The 15,905-nt window shown below is 42.7% G+C and overlaps 1 protein-coding gene across 1 annotated transcript; it reads left to right on the top strand.

Moving 5' to 3' along the window:
* Positions 1-6,096: 6,096 nt before the first annotated feature.
* On the top strand, positions 6,097-13,509 carry LOC124692219 (transcription factor GTE4-like). Its single transcript, XM_047225539.1, has 5 exons — positions 6,097-8,063; positions 8,184-8,223; positions 8,312-8,431; positions 8,580-8,642; positions 13,072-13,509. The coding sequence occupies exons 1-4, from the start codon at positions 6,294-6,296 to the stop codon at positions 8,633-8,635; spliced, it is 1,986 nt and encodes a 661-aa protein (XP_047081495.1). The 5' UTR covers positions 6,097-6,293; the 3' UTR covers positions 8,636-8,642; positions 13,072-13,509.
* The last annotated feature ends 2,396 nt before the right edge of the window (positions 13,510-15,905 follow it).

The following is a 15,905-nucleotide window of genomic DNA, read 5'->3' as shown; positions in this document are numbered from 1 at the left end:
GATGTGACGGCGTGCATTGAAATGCTTTCCTGACAGTTCTGTCCAAGTTACATGTGGCACTCCTGAGTTTTGTCTGCATTTCAAAAAATGCCATAAAAGAAAAAAGAAGTAAGTTGCTGACAAATACTGTTAAGACATCTCCAAGAAGAAACATTCCAGTTTAAAAGGACGAAGGACATGTTATTTTACTTACAGCAATGCAAAGTGGCACGACATATTTCTTCTGATTCACCATTTCAGAAGCAAGAACTCGCAAAGCAATCTCACATGTGGTATTGCTTATCAACCCCTCTGGTTTGACAGAGTTTGCCAAGTCACGCAACAGGATGTAGTAATCTCCGTAGTCAATTATCCTCTCTTCATTGAGAGGATGCTTGGTTCTGCCGCCATACGAACATACCTTGTTGTATAATTCAGCATCAGACTTTGGGACAGTAGGCTTGTTAACAAGATTTCCGTAAGGTGATTGCAGCCTAGGTCCAGGTTTGACAATTCTTCTTGGTTGTGGCACTGGTGTGCAGCTACTTCGGTTGTTTGGCGAGTCATGAACCTCGTGTACCACCTTGCATTTCACAATTGCTGGTGTTGTGTTGGGCATTTCAATGGTTGCAAAAATCTTATCAAGTGAGTCTCCGCTGTCTTCGTTGCTGGAAATGATTATAGGTTCTTCCATTGTAGCATCTGGTTGCTGAACTTGGCCTTCAGTTTCAATTTGCTGAGAGCCCGGGTTGTCAAGACCAAGATCAAAAGAAGGGCGATCATCCCGGAGCTCACGAATCTTCCTTTGCATCTCGGTTTCGAGCAACGGGTTCTCGCGTGCCGTAAAGTCAAGCTCCAACTTTCTGTTCATGGTAGAGTCAATCAGTTCAGATGGAGTTACTTCAATTCTTTCATTAGGAGTTGCGCGATGTAAAACATCGTCATCCTTATTCTGGCTTGCCTTAATTGCTGCAGCCGCAAGCCTTGTTAGCCTCCTTGGACTAGGGGTAGCAGATGTAGCCGTAGTTGCTTTCATTGGTGACATTGATCTTGTCACAGGTCTCCTTACCAATGGGCTACCTTGGTTCACTTTTCTTGAGATTTGCTGCTCTGAAATTGGAACTGAGTATGATGTTTTGCTATTATCTTTAACCTCCACTGGAAACGATACTGACTTCTTGTTGTTGCTTGGAATCTGAGCTGAAATGGTGATTCCATCATTAACTTCCACATTATGTGCAGGAGGGGTATCAGTGCTTGATTGGGAACCTGAACCATAGAGCTGCAGGTGGTTCAAAGCATGGAGTTTCCCTGGAGACATCATGTTTGGGGCGCAATCATGACTGACTTCTGCTTTGAAAGGAACTTCATGTTTTTGGTTGTTAACATCACTGACTTCTTCCAACAAGGTATCATCGGAACCAACTTGTTGAGTTTCCTTCTCATCTTCTACATCTTGATCCTTGGAATTAGCATATGGTTGATCATCTTGGAGACTAGTTTTATTTGAAGCTACCACTCCATCAAAGGTTGAAGTAACCTTTGATTTTTTGTTGGTAGCTACCACTCCAACCAAGTAATCATCCGTAGTTTTCCTCTTGTTGGATTTTGGCAACTTGCAACCAGCATCCACATTTACTTCATCTGGATTTTTCCCTTTCAACTCCTCAGAATCATCATCTTCCTGGTCCCCCACTTCTTCAGCTTGGTCGCTTAATATTAGGTACTTTCTCGCGCTTGCGCTTATTTTCCTTCTTCCTGCTGTATTTTCCTTCTTCGTTGTGCACGGCCGAATAGTTTTGCCCCTTGCTGCTTGGTAGAGATGTGATGAACTCAGCTACACCATCTTCGAAAGAAGTACACATTTTTGTCACAGCAGTTCAGCATCGACCCAACGTCCGAAAAAATAAGACAAGTGAAAGAAGAGATGTAAGTTCTTCCGTATCGTTACAAAAATGTGTACACGACTATTTCCGTATCCACTACATGTAATTATCGAGACAGATCTACATCCTAAATGATAAGTACTTCAAATTAATACATCTTGCCTTATCATCAACATTCACTGGTAGATGGTGCTTGATGAACATGTCAACCACAGAAGGTTGATAACAGAATATAGATGGCTTGTTCCTGAAACAAGGCTTGAGCTGGTGCAACAAAAAAGAAAAGAAAAAGACATTAGCTATGATTACAGAAGAATAAAATATAGCCAAGTGAATAGATGTGTAAACTATTTTTTGTGTTTTACGAGATAGTTCATTATACCGGTAAATTGCCGAAAGATCCATCCGCCTTTGTATCAAGATCAACAACAAGCCTGATCATCATGTTTGTCCAGACACATATACGAGGTCCTTCTTCTGATACGTCTAATGCATCCGTTTCCAGTGAATCTACATACAGAACCTACATAGCAGGAAAATAGACAAGTTAAATGCTATATAGTAAAAGCCTCCCTGCATAATTTACAGATGGACATAACTGCAAAAAGCATGAGTGCATTCCAATTTAAAAAGTACATGCTACAAAAACATAGTTGTTCAAAAAAACCACCATGAGGTATGGCATGCAAGCTTTGAACCAATTCTTACTTCCTTTTGCATTTGCTGTCTGGATGAGAGTATCAATGATGAAACCAGCCCAGTTCAAACTTGCAATAGCTTCCGTGTTGAGAACCGCAGGATAACACTTTGGACCGACTAGTATTCCAGCTTGTTGGAGCAAACACAGAGGACATCAAATAGATAATGAACTTCCGAAGGTAATCATCGTCTGCTGGATATTCTTTACCTGATTGCTTCTCCAAATAAGTTATAGTTGGTTGTTTGCCATCATGAATACCCAACATCTGGAAAACTAAATTTGTTACTTCAATGTTTCCCTGATACGGTACAGGATGACTACCCATTGGCACATCCATGATTCTGACAACTGAATCAAGAGTGATGGGTATTTTCCCCCTTTCACCAAAATCAAGCACACATTCATCTTGATCAAAACATTCCATTAAGAATCTGCATAGCTCTGGAATTAGCTTCGAGCACTTCATGCCTAAGACACTGCCAAAATCAGCTCGAATGATCAAAGACCGCTGATCATTAGTCATCGCCTTGCAAACCCGGACAACTTTCATAGGTGAAGACCGGTTGAATAAGTTGGCCTGCAGTAACAAAAAGAACAATTTAAAACATGTCTGTAATCATGTTTACCAAAACACACACACCAAAAATTGTGTGAAATCAATAATACCTTCTCTTTCTTCTCAGCACACTCCTCGGGTTTCTTCTCAGCATACATCTTCTTGGGTTTCTTCTCAGCATACTGCTTCATGGGTTTCTTCTCAGCATACATCTTCTTGGGTTTCTTCTCAGCATTCTCCTTCATGGGTTTCTTCTCAGCACACTCCTCGGGTTTCTTCTCAGCATACATCTTCTTGTGTGTCTTCTCAGCAGACTCCTTCTTGGGTTTCTTCTCAGCATCATTATTTACATCTCCAGCAGAGGCACACCGTGCAGTGTCACCTTCATCTCCGTCCTCTTTTGGTGGTGCCACAGTTGCAAGTGGCACCACACCTTCCAGTGGAGGTACACTATGCAATGGTTTCTCATTTGAAACTTCTTCCTCTGTAGGAACTGATTTCAACTGTAGCCTCTCTTTTAACTTCCTGAATTTTGAATAGCTGTTCTTCTTTTTGCTCTTCGGAGTCTTTGACTTACTCTGCAAAACAAAGAAGAAAACAAAAAGGTATTAGGGCTCAAAAAGGAAATTACATTACACACGATGTTACAACTTTTAAATTTCAGATATGATAGTGCGATCATATCACACTCAGAAAAATGTTCTTACCAAAGATGATGGTGGGATCATTTTGAAAAAAAATTCAGATATGACATCAATGATACCCAGAAAAAGTACCTGCGAAAAAAGAATTATATATATAGTGAGCAGTGTTACAGGTGTAAGTACTGGGAATACTACATATTAGAAGTGTAAAAAACTGCACATGATGTATTTAAGGAAGAACTACAGTGGGAGGCACCATCAGGTCTGCATATCACACATGTAAAAAACCCACAAGTCTTCATATGATATATGTAAAAAACTCACAGGTATACATATCACAAATGTAAAAAACCCACAGGTCCAACCAACTAACAGAGGCATGTAGCGGAATTGTGGCTAGGTAAGTGCAAGTGTTTTCGCGTTGCAACTTGGTTGCAAGTCCTTGTTTCGGCCCAGCAAACCGGGCAACACACCCCGTTGCCTTACTGGGACAGGATATGAGAGCATGATATGAGGTAAGAGACCAATCAATCTGAATGTGGGCGTAATTAAGCTAGGTGTACTGCTGCTAGTGCCGTTAGCGAGAAGTCGCCGTGCGCAATTACTCTACTAGACAGTCAGCTAGTCATATGGTTACCTAAAGTCCTCTGTTAGCTAAAGTGTGCTGCCTATATACATGCATGCCTATATGAGACCTAGGTAGCTAAATCACGCATAATTGAGAACAAGCAAGTGCGTCTATACTTGCCCTATGCCACAGCCCTCCACGATAGAATGCTGGCATGCACCGTTGCTCTCCTTCGGCTCCACTCACGCCAAGCCACAGTTGGCTCGATGAGGGAGGAAAAAAGAAATCGACGAGCTCACGACCCTATCCACAAGGCGCTGCATATCACAAATGTAAAAAACCCACAGGTCTTCATATGATACATGTAAAAAACTCACAGGTCTGCATATCACACATGTAAAAAACCCACAGGTCTTCATATGATATATGTAAAAAACTCACAGGTATACATATCACACATGTAAAAAACCCACAGGTCTTCATATGATATATGTAAAAAACTCACAGGTATACATATCACACATGTAAAAAACCCACAGGTCTGTATTTGAGATGTAAAAAACACCACAGATCTGCATATTTGAGATGTAGAAAAACCACATAAACTACAAAAATAGAACACACTATGTACAGGATGATCAAAAAGGAACAAACTATGATCAGAGAAAATACATTACATATGATGATTATGTGATCTAGCACATGTAACATTAAAGGGAAACTACATGCAGATTCATATCCTCAAAAACGAGCATGAAAAATGCTATGAGCAGAGCACACATCCTCGAATGAGGGATGAACTACCACGATTCGCAGCACCTGACCACCAAAAACATATTAAACGACTACTCCTAGGCTACTCCAGATAGTCGCCGGTATAGGACGAGCCGAATCGCGCGGAATAGGCACCGACAACAACAACGGCGACCCACCTCCAGTCCCCTCCAATAACGACAAACACCACGATTCGCCGCGCATGACCTTCCCGACGAACTTCAACGACTACTCCAGACAGTCGCCGGACTAGGACGAGGAGAATCGCGTGAAATCGGCAGGCTACTCACCGACGGCAAACCAACTCCAGCAATGAAAAAACACCACGATTCGACGCGCCTCGCCCTACCGACGATATTCAACGACAACTACACACCGTCGCCGGACTAAGACGAGCCGATTCGAGCGAGATCGAGACAGAAATCGACTCCCGCTCACCAAAAACACGGCGACACGGCTCCGGGAAACAACGAACGCCGCACAGTTCGAGAAGAATACGAACACACACCACAGCGAAGTTCTCGGTAGTACCTCTCGTCGCCGGCGACAGCATTCGGCGAGGCTCAGATCGACGGGCGCGATGAAGGAAACGGAATCGCCGGAGGAATCGCGGCGGACAAGGCGAGTTGAGTGCGGGGTGGGGGATTGAGATGAATACGGTGAGGACAGGGCGGAGTAATTGCTAGACGAGATCAATGCGGGCCACGTTTTGGACGCTAGTGGAATAAAAAGAAGACCGCACGATTTCGATCCGACGTCTCCGAATAGGGAGCACTCCGGAAGACAAGAGAGTGCCCCGGCACGGAACAGAAATTGGGTTTGTATATAGGTTCGGTGGACCCGGTAACAGTTTGTTTCGTTTAACAGAAAGGAAGGCCTCTTTAACCGATAGCAGTATAATAATAAACAAAATCAATATTCCCTCCAGTCGGCACCCCGAGTCAAAATCCTTTTCCGCAGCAAAATTTGGGCCTCCACCATCCCATCCCATGCCTTTCCTCTTCCTCTCCTGACCTACTGCCCAAGCTCCAATCCGACCCAATGCGATGCGCCTCTAGAAAATATCTCCTCCACTCCACCACTGCCGTGCGGCAGCTCAGGATCACCGCCGACGACCCCTCCTCCTCCTCCGCCGCCCCCCGCCCATCTTCCGCCGCCGCATCTCCCGTGCTCCTCGCCCTCCGCCATGTCCCGCTGGGCGCCGGAGATCAAGGTCTTCAGCCGCAGGAACCCTCGCAAAAACCCTAAACCCCCTCCAGACCCTAGCTCCGATCCCAATCCCGCTCCAGAACCTAGCCCCAAATCCAATCTTGCACCAGAACCTAGCCCCAAATCCAATCTTGCACCAGAACCTAGCCCCAATTCCAATCCCCCTCCAGAACCTAGCCCTAAATCCAGTCCTCCGCCGGAACCGAGCCCCAAATCCAGTCCTCCTCCGCCGGAACCTAGCCCCAAATCCAGTCCCCCTCCAGAACCTAGCTCCAATCCTAATCCCGACCCCCTCGCGCAAACCCTAGCCTCGTTCCGCCGCTCGATTCGCCGCTCGGAGGCCGAGGTTGCCGCGCCGCCGCCCGATCCGGCTTCCCCTTCTCATCCTCCCCGTGCATCGCCGCCGCCGCACGCGGAACAGGATGGGGCCGCCCTTCCCAACGGCCACGGGGACGACAAGGCCCGGAAGCGCAGGGAGCGGAGCGACCTGCGCCGGCAGCTTGCGTCGGAGCTCGACCAGGTACGCGTGCTCTCCAAGCGCCTCAAGGCGGCCGGCGAGGCCTTGGCAGCCGAGGCCTCCCAGCACGTGCCTCTGGCCGTGGACCCGCCGCCCCTGATGCTGACTGCTGGATATGGGCACCCCCAGTTCTCAGGCGGTGGTCCTCTGACGCCCGTACCGCCCCAGCTCACTGCTCCCGTTCCTTCGGTCCGCTCGTTCCTGCCGCGCCATCTCATTGTGCCGGAAGTTCACACGGAACCGCTCGAGAAGGAGAAGCGGACACCAAAGGCCAACCAGCTATACCAAAACTCGGAGTTCTTGCTCGCCAAAGATAGGATACCGGCGTCGGATCCGCATGGCCGGAAGAAAGCCAAGCACCACAAGAAGAAGCACCGTTCCTCGGCGGCGAGTTACAACGCCGAGCAGAGGCTGTATGCGCATCCATTCAAGAAGTCTTCGTCACTGCTGTCCCGGCTAATGAAGCACAAGTTTGGGTGGGTGTTTAACAAGCCTGTCGATCCTGTCGCACTTGGTTTGCACGACTATTTTACCATTATCAAGCACCCCATGGATCTTGGCACCATAAAGGCGCAGCTTACCCGTGGCCAGTACAGGAACCCAAAGGAGTTTGCTAATGATGTCAGGCTAACATTTCACAATGCCATGACCTATAATCCCAAGGGGCAGGACGTGCATTTCATGGCTGAGCAGCTGTTAGGGATCTTTGAAGCTCAGTGGCCTGAGATTGAGGCTGAGGTTGACTATCTCGCGTCCTGCCCGCCGATGCAGAAGAAGTTTCCACCACCCCCACTTGACCTGCGCTTGCTAGAGAGGTCTGATTCCTTAAGGCACCAGATGGCACTCGACTCCAAGTCAAGGCCATTAAGTCATACTCCCACTTATCCTGCTCGCACTCCATCATTGAAGAAGCCAAAGGCAAAGGACCTAAACAAGAGAGATATGACAATAGATGAGAAGCGCAAACTTAGCAATAACCTTCAGAACTTGCCTCCGGAAAAACTTGATGTTATTGTGCAGATCATCAAGAACAAGAATCTTTCTGTCAGGCAGCATGAAGATGAGATTGAGGTTGAGATTGATAGCATGGATGCCGAGACACTTTGGGAGCTTGATAGATTTGTGGCTAATTTCAAGAAGAACCTGAGCAAGCAAAAGAGGAAGGCTGAGCGTGCAATGCTTGCAAAGCAAGATCTGGAGTTGCGTGCACTGCATGCTGCACAACAACCAGTATGAGCTTTCCATCATTCTCAATCTTACAATACTTCTGTAACTTACAGTACTTCTGTAACTAAGGAGATCTTATAATCTTGTGCTGAAATACATTTTTTTTTTTTTTTTGCTTTGCAGAGTCATCAACCTACTATTGGTGAAAAATCTCCAAAGCTAAGTAAGACCCTTTCCGCCCTAATTTATCCTGTAAGTAAAAGCACATTAAGAGGAGGTGATAATAGAACTATAACTTTTCATATGCACAGATTTGATGGCGAGCGAGCAATTAGCAACTTCTGTGCCAGAGCAAAATAATAATGGACCAACTGCAAGTAAATCTAGCAGCTCAAGCAGCTCCAGCAGTGATTCAGATTCCTCTTCTAGTGGTAATATTTTCTTAAGTACTTGTTTTGCCCTTTGTATTGGCTATGGCTAGTACATAACTGCTACATGGAGGCATTTTACATTTGTGTTTAGCAAATGGCCAGACTACATTATGGCAGATAGCCTAATCATATAAGGATTGTTTTGCAGACTCGGATAGTGACAGCTCTTCTACAGATGGATCAAATGCTGCCAATTCATCTTGAAGCATAGGTAGGTGTCAATAATAGTAAATGTTTTGTTGACTGAATTAACTTGACGATTTTGGTATTATGAGTGACTATTATTTCTGTAGTGGCAGGCTGTTTCTTCATTTTTGTGTGTTTCTATTCAGTAAATTGTTTGTAGACAACACGGATACTGTTGTTGAAAAGAAAATAATGGTAGCTTAGTATCCTTGATAATGTGCCGGTTGTTTATCACCTGCGTGTTAATTTTTTGCATCCTTGATTTTCTACACATGATAAATCTTGATTTTTCTGATCTCGCATTTATGTTAAATCGCACTGTACCAAAAACAGGGAAGCTTTTATACAACCAACCAAGCATAAGGCTTAGCCACCTGCTTGTGTAATACTCCATCCGTTTCAAAACAAGTGTCGCAACTTTTTCTACATACGGATGTATCTACACATAAAAATGCGTCTAGATAAATCCGTATCTAGCCAAAGTTGCGACACTTATTTTGGAATGGAGGTGCTTCTAGATACATATGTATCTAGACAAAGTTGCGACACTTATTTTGGAACGGAGGTAGTAATTGAATAAATTAGGAGGCGCATGCAAGGGGAAAATATCCTGATACATACCTCGCTTTCTTCCTTCGCAAACTTAATGCTGTTGATTCTATATACCTAGGATTTGTTTGATTACTCACACTATGCAAGCAAAATGTTGATAACAAGCTGAAATGTCATATGGCCCAGGACTTCAAAATTTATAGATATGTAAAGTTAAAGTAGACTCAAGGAAACAATTAGTTTACATCTATTATATTGTTCATCTACTGGATGCAGTTTTCCTAAAAGATTTAGGCCCCCCAGAAGATAGTTCTGTTTAGCTGGCTCTTATCTGGTCTTCTGGGTAGAAGCCTGAGAAGTTAACACAAACGATCTAGCTTATGGATGGCAGTCTGGCGCAGGAGCAATTTGGTAGTACTGAAACATACCCAGCTATTTCTCACTTACAAGTATAAACACCACTTGCCATGGCTATTTGTCACTTGCAAACATAAGTAAACACCACTTGCCTGAACATAACATTTAGTCTATGCCCACCGGCTGCTGCCGTGGGAGCTGATGCTCAGCAGGCTGCCAGTTTGCCCACAAAAGTTTATAGTAGATACGCTATAGCAGAGATGCAGAATTATGATACGTGGGTAGCGCACTTCCAATGACAGCAGACGAGTAGAAGGTCAAAGGTTACTTCCTGATGGTAGTAATGACTCTGGTAGTGAATGACTCACTTGAGTCCAGTTTATTTGGAAATTGTGCAGAACTGCAGATGGGACTAGAGGCTGGCAGGTGGGTTATTTCGCTATTGCTAGCTCGACTGCTTGCCTTTCCTATATTCTTCCGTAGTGTGTATGTTGTGTGACAATGCTTCTATGGTGGCAGCGCTGCTTGTCCTCCTCATCTTCTATGTATGGGTCTTTGCATAATGGGGTTACAGATCGGTGTCTACATTTCTTGAGGAAATTGCTTAACACTAGACAAAAATATGCTTCCTTATTTGGCCCTGGAACAAAATTTCCTCCCTATTTGCACCAGGTCTAAGTTTCTTTCCCAATATAACACTTCAATTTTGACTACTAATGGTGTTAAATGACACCTGAAAAGATGATTTTACCCCTGGTGCATAATGTGACCCGAAATAAGTTCACAACAAAAGCTGCAGCGTTCGGATATATATATATATATACTGTAATATCTAATATGGTTAGATGCCCAAACAAGAACTCTGTATGCCTGTACATTTGGTACAACCAACGTCGATGCCAAACTGCTACGTCTGCGTGACAGATTTAATTCAATAACTTGCTCAATTTTCGGATTTTAATAATACAAAAAATGAAAAATTGGTCACGACACAAAGATTAAGCAATAGACAACCGGTACATAATGGGAGTGTCCAATACGATTTTCCTGCACACTAAGACTTCATTGATATTTCCTAGTAATTTCATAGATATGGACTCATCATTAACTGGTCCTTTTCAAATTTAAAATGGGACCAGAACACAATACTTACCGACAGAGAGAAGTGCAAAACCAAATTTCTACAATGCCATCATGACTTTGGAAACATTGGTGCCCAAAAGCAAACACGTACAGCTCATCTAGCTTGCAAACAAACCGACGACGCTCTCATTCTGAGACCAATTCCAAATGAGAAGTTAGCTTTAGCACACTGGGTCAGGCGCTCGGAGGCAAAAACAGCAGTAAATTACAGCAGAACTGCAAAACCAGTTACAGGTTACAGCCAAGATTAAAACTAAAGATCTAGTTGATGAAGATAGTTTGAGCTAATCGTGCACACAGAGTGATTCATTAAGACATTCCTAGTTAATTAAACATCATGGGACTGGATTAATAGTTGACGAGTTGAGTGAGGCGAGCTAGCAAGCTGCTGTGGAGGACGACCCAGATATGGACTTATCATTAACTGGTCCTTTTCAAATTAAAAATGGGACCAAAACACAATACTTACCGACAGAGGGAAGTGCAAAACCAAAGTTCTGCAATGCCATCATGACTTTGGTAACATTGGCGCCCAAAAGCAAACACGTAGCTCATCTAGCTTGCAAACAAACCCATGACGCTCTCATTCTGAGACCAATTCCAAATAAGAGTTAGCTTTAGCACACTGGGTCAGACGCTCGGAGCCAAAAACAGCAGTAAATTACAGCACAACTGCAAAGCCGGTTACAGCCAAGATTAAAACTAAAGATCTAGTTGATGAAGATAGTTCAAGCTAATCGTGAACACACAGTGATTCATTAAGACATTCCCAGTTAATTAAGCATCATGGGACTGGATTAATAGTTGACGAGTTGAGTGAGGCGAGCTAGCTAGCTGCTGTGGAGGACGACCCAGATGTCGGAGAAGGCCTCGTGGGTGACGGGGTGGGGGCGTGTCGCCGTATGATTTGGCTTGGAGACGGCAGCAGGCACGGCCGTCGCAGCTGCAAGGTCTCGGTATGGACTGCCAGGATGCCTCCTTTTCCAGCTTTGCCAAGGGGTACAATGAAAAAACAAACTGATGGAACAGTCTAACAGAGTGCACCAAAATGTCATATTAGGACAGAAAATTAGACCCAATGTCAAATATGGAATAATTTTTTCCAGGGCCTAATAGAGAACCATGTTTTTATCTAGTGTCAAATAAGGAATTTCCTCAGCTTCAGTTTGGCTTCTTTCATACTCATCATCGGTAGGTGGTACCCATTTTTGGCCATATCTTCACCTATAAACAAAGCAGCCTAAAGGTACTACGAAGTTGGGTCCATATATGCAGTGTACCCTAATAACCTCCTCAAAGGCATACTTCGCTGCTTAGCATCTGTACCTTAATTGACCAATTCAGTCTTTGTATTGTCGAGCCTCCATAACTCCACCCCTATGGCCAGAAGCGCATGCACACATTTTGCTTCTTCCTCCTGGAACCTGAGTTCCTAGTTTCATCAATGGTGGCACCTCGTGGTAGTTCACTGGGAAGGAACATGGGGCTTAGGGTACTCATGAATGGCGCCCCCTAGCTCTGCCACCTGCACAAAGGATTGCTCCATCGGCACAATGAACATAATATCCAATTGTGCAGCAGTGTAGAGAAGAAGTGTAGTTTTTTCTAGCTGGAACAAGATTTGGTGACACTTGTGTTTGGAAGAAAAAATTGGGACCTAGTTTTCCATCAGTCCCCAATTGACCTCTATATAATGAGCCCTCCACCTAACAAGCACAGACACACACTGGACTTGTGTTAAGTATTTCCTTCGTTGCTTCATTTCGGCTTCAAATTCTGAGTACGTTGATGACATCAAGTTGAGCCGTTGGATCTTCGATTTGTCATTACACATCCAGCTATCTCTAGTCTTTTCGGTGATGTTACCAACTTGCTTTTAAGCTACCATTTGGGGATACTGTCATGGTCTACACCAGCCCATCCTTCATTGCGGTTCGAGGGGAGCTGTATATTTTGGGATGGAAAAAAATTATGGCACAGCACTTTGAATGTTTGGAAGTTCAAAATACGGACTATCAATTCTTTGGAGTTAAAAAATTGTTGCCAGTATAGCTTCTTCAAAAAAAGATCACAATCTCAGCAATGCGAAGCAGACAAAGGTGCATATTTTTGGGGTGGTATCATGTCGCCCCCAAATTTATCTATTGGGAGTCACAGTTAATATCGGAGTGGAACAAACGTGGCCATAGCCAGTAGTTTTCCTGTGCAGTGCTACTGTTGAATAGTCAGGCATCTTTCATATTTTGCTTCCATTTGGAAGTCAACACTTGATGAAAATTCTTTTTCTTGACTATGAACTGTTGCTTATCTGTTTCATTCGAGCTTTTAGTCCATAAAAGTCTTGTCTATTTTCCTCAAGGTGATTTAGTTTTTGATCGTGATTACCTTATTCCCATTTGCAGGTTGAGGAACTCCATCCAATAGACAATAACTGTGTAATTGTATTTGGCATGAGAATGCCTCAGTAAGACTGTACATGTTTGTCTCGTTTCTTAGGAATTCCCCTTTAAGTAGCTGCTGGGATGTTAGATGAAGACAGTATTCTACCAATGCTTGCTGTTCCCCAGCTGAAGAAAAGGTAACTTGGCCCTGGAGTTCTATATTATGTACATTAGACGCAGTTGGAGCATTATGTTTAGAAGGTGATTGTTGTGTCTGCATTGACAAGCCATATTATCCCGCTTATTGAATGGATTGGCAGTGTTTCTGATATATCAGGTAATGATCTGACTGTTACTGTCCTAGCGTCAGCTGTTGTTAATGGATTGTGTTGTAAATTTTTAAGTGATTCTTGACTGGGACACTTAAGTATTTTTACACCCTTGGTTTCCTGGTGTTCAGTCCATGTTTCCTGGTGGTGTATGTACTGGGTTGAAATGATTGTGCTGTGCAAGTGCAAGTGCAAGGGATGCTTCAGCCTTTTATTTGTTTGGGTGGGTTTGCTCATGATGGTTCGATTTCGTTTTATCCAGTCAGAACTTGCAAGTCTGCGGCGCCTCATGCATGTATATTTCTGCCTCTGCTTTGGCATGGTCAGTTCAGGTGTTTTTTTGGGTGGAAGTTGTCTGGTGCCGCCAGCTTTGTTGAGGCTTTTCGAAAGTCTGTTCCAAAACCTGGTTGGTGACATTCACACTGGTGTAAGGTTACCTTAACAGTGGCGTTGCACTTTTGACATGTGTAAGGGTTTTTTCTTGTGTGCAGACTTTAGCAGTTCCGCTCCTGAGCTCCAATAAATGGTTCTGTGCAGTTTGAGAAATTCTGAAAAACGTACATGCGCCCTAATGGAAGATTTCATCAAGGGGTATTTTTATTTGTTTAAAGGCGGAGTAGCAATGCTTTTTTTAGGCGCATTACATGTGAGTATCCGCTGTCAGGATGTGAACAAAACTCTGTCGGCCTCGGGGTGGTAGTAGATGTTTCCTAAAAGCAATTCTAAATTACCAATGGATTATGCGTAGTAGAATTGCTTTGATGATAATTGGAGTGTCTTTGTTAACCTCTTCGCCATATGCATTATGCGTGTAGAAAAGAAATTTAACAGACCGTGCCAACGCATGGACATTCAACTAGTCCTATTAACATGTTGGTCGATGTCATATTTCTTTATTTTTTGAATTTCAAATAATTCTTTTAATAAACAAAAGTAATGATGTAATAATAATGTTGAATAAATAAATAAACATTAACTTTTTAATTTGTATTATTTTTAAATATTTTGTATTTTTAAATTTTTTAATATTTTTCTTGCCAAACCTAAAACCTGAAAAATTTGAAAATCTTATAATTTGCTAAAAGTAATAGTAATATCTATGCAGGATGCAATTATTAATTTTAATTTTAAAAAATATTTTCATTAATTTCTAGCAAAAACTAAAATCTTCCTCCTTTCATATTTTCATTTGGAATTTTGAGAATCTAAAAATTGGCCAACCGGATAAACCCTAGTGAATTCGGATGTAACTTTTTCCACGGTCATTTTGATATATTATACGTTTTTTCCGACGTCGTATGCAAAAGTTAATGCTATTTTACCTTTTTCTAAACTTTTTTTTTTGCAAAAAAGTCAAAATTAAAATATGTTAATTTTCCCTAATAGTAGGTTGCGTAACATACATGAATTTTTTGAATTTTCTATCATTTTATTTTATATTTTAGAGAGTTAAAAAAGGCGATCCAGGGGGGATGGAGGTGCGTGGGTAGAAGAAAAACCTTTAGCACCGGTTCAAGTGCTAAAGGTCCCATACAAACCGGTGCTAAAACTCTGACCTCTCGAACCGGTGCTAATGCACCCTTTAGTCTGGATCCGTAGCTGGTCCGATACTAATGCTCTTTGGAGCCAAAAACCAAAGCCTCTTTTTCTACTAGCGTAGTGTTCATATTTGTAACAAAATATGTCCTTGTACATCAAATAATGTCTTCATATGTACAGAAAATGTTCATGTATCTGAAAAAGGAAAAGAAAAATAGAAAAAAGATCAAGAAAACTGAAAAAATGATGGAAATAAAAAAAACATGTCCACGTGGACCAACTAGCCTATTTCAAAAAATTACTTTCTTTTTTTTTAAAAGAGAATAACGTAAAAAATATTTCATATTCATTAAGATGGAATATGCATCAAGTAATATTTCCGAGAATAGGAAGGCTTTTGTGTGCCCCTCGGCCACATGGACTAACTTGCGTACATGTTTGTCGACATTAGTACGCCTCAAAACAAATCCGAAGCTCACAATTTTTTTTTTGTTGAGACAAGCTCTTGATATCGTGGACTGAAAATATAAATTACCTGTTCTTGCTAATTCTCAGTTGCCTCTAATTAGTCACGTAAAGTTCCATTGTGCACTATGTCGTGCACTTTTGAATTCAATCAATTTTAGTGTAACTCAGTGGTGGTCCATTGTGCAATCCCCGCACCAAAAAAAGATATTGTCTAACGAATTAGTGGCCCATTTCAGCACGCAAGGCATGTAGCGTCGACGTGCATATTTGTTTCATAGTCTATCAAACAGCCGTCAAACAAAAATTAGTAAATAAAAAAGAAGCTTCCCTATAAAAACACTATCTTGTTCGTACATAACGTATGGAAACAGAACTACCGAAACGTACGTATTCTTCCAAGAACATTTCACGGGCAGACGACGTACTAGCGTACTTAATTAATTACCATTTGGCCGGCGCGGTAGTACTATTTATGCATGCCATTGCTTCCTAGCTTTACACAATTACATTCGCATCTAA

The sequence above is a fragment of the Lolium rigidum genome, chromosome 2, assembly GCF_022539505.1.
Source record: "Lolium rigidum isolate FL_2022 chromosome 2, APGP_CSIRO_Lrig_0.1, whole genome shotgun sequence".
Classification (NCBI taxonomy): Eukaryota; Viridiplantae; Streptophyta; class Magnoliopsida; order Poales; family Poaceae; genus Lolium; species Lolium rigidum.
This window is presented reverse-complemented; position numbering and strand designations above follow the sequence as displayed.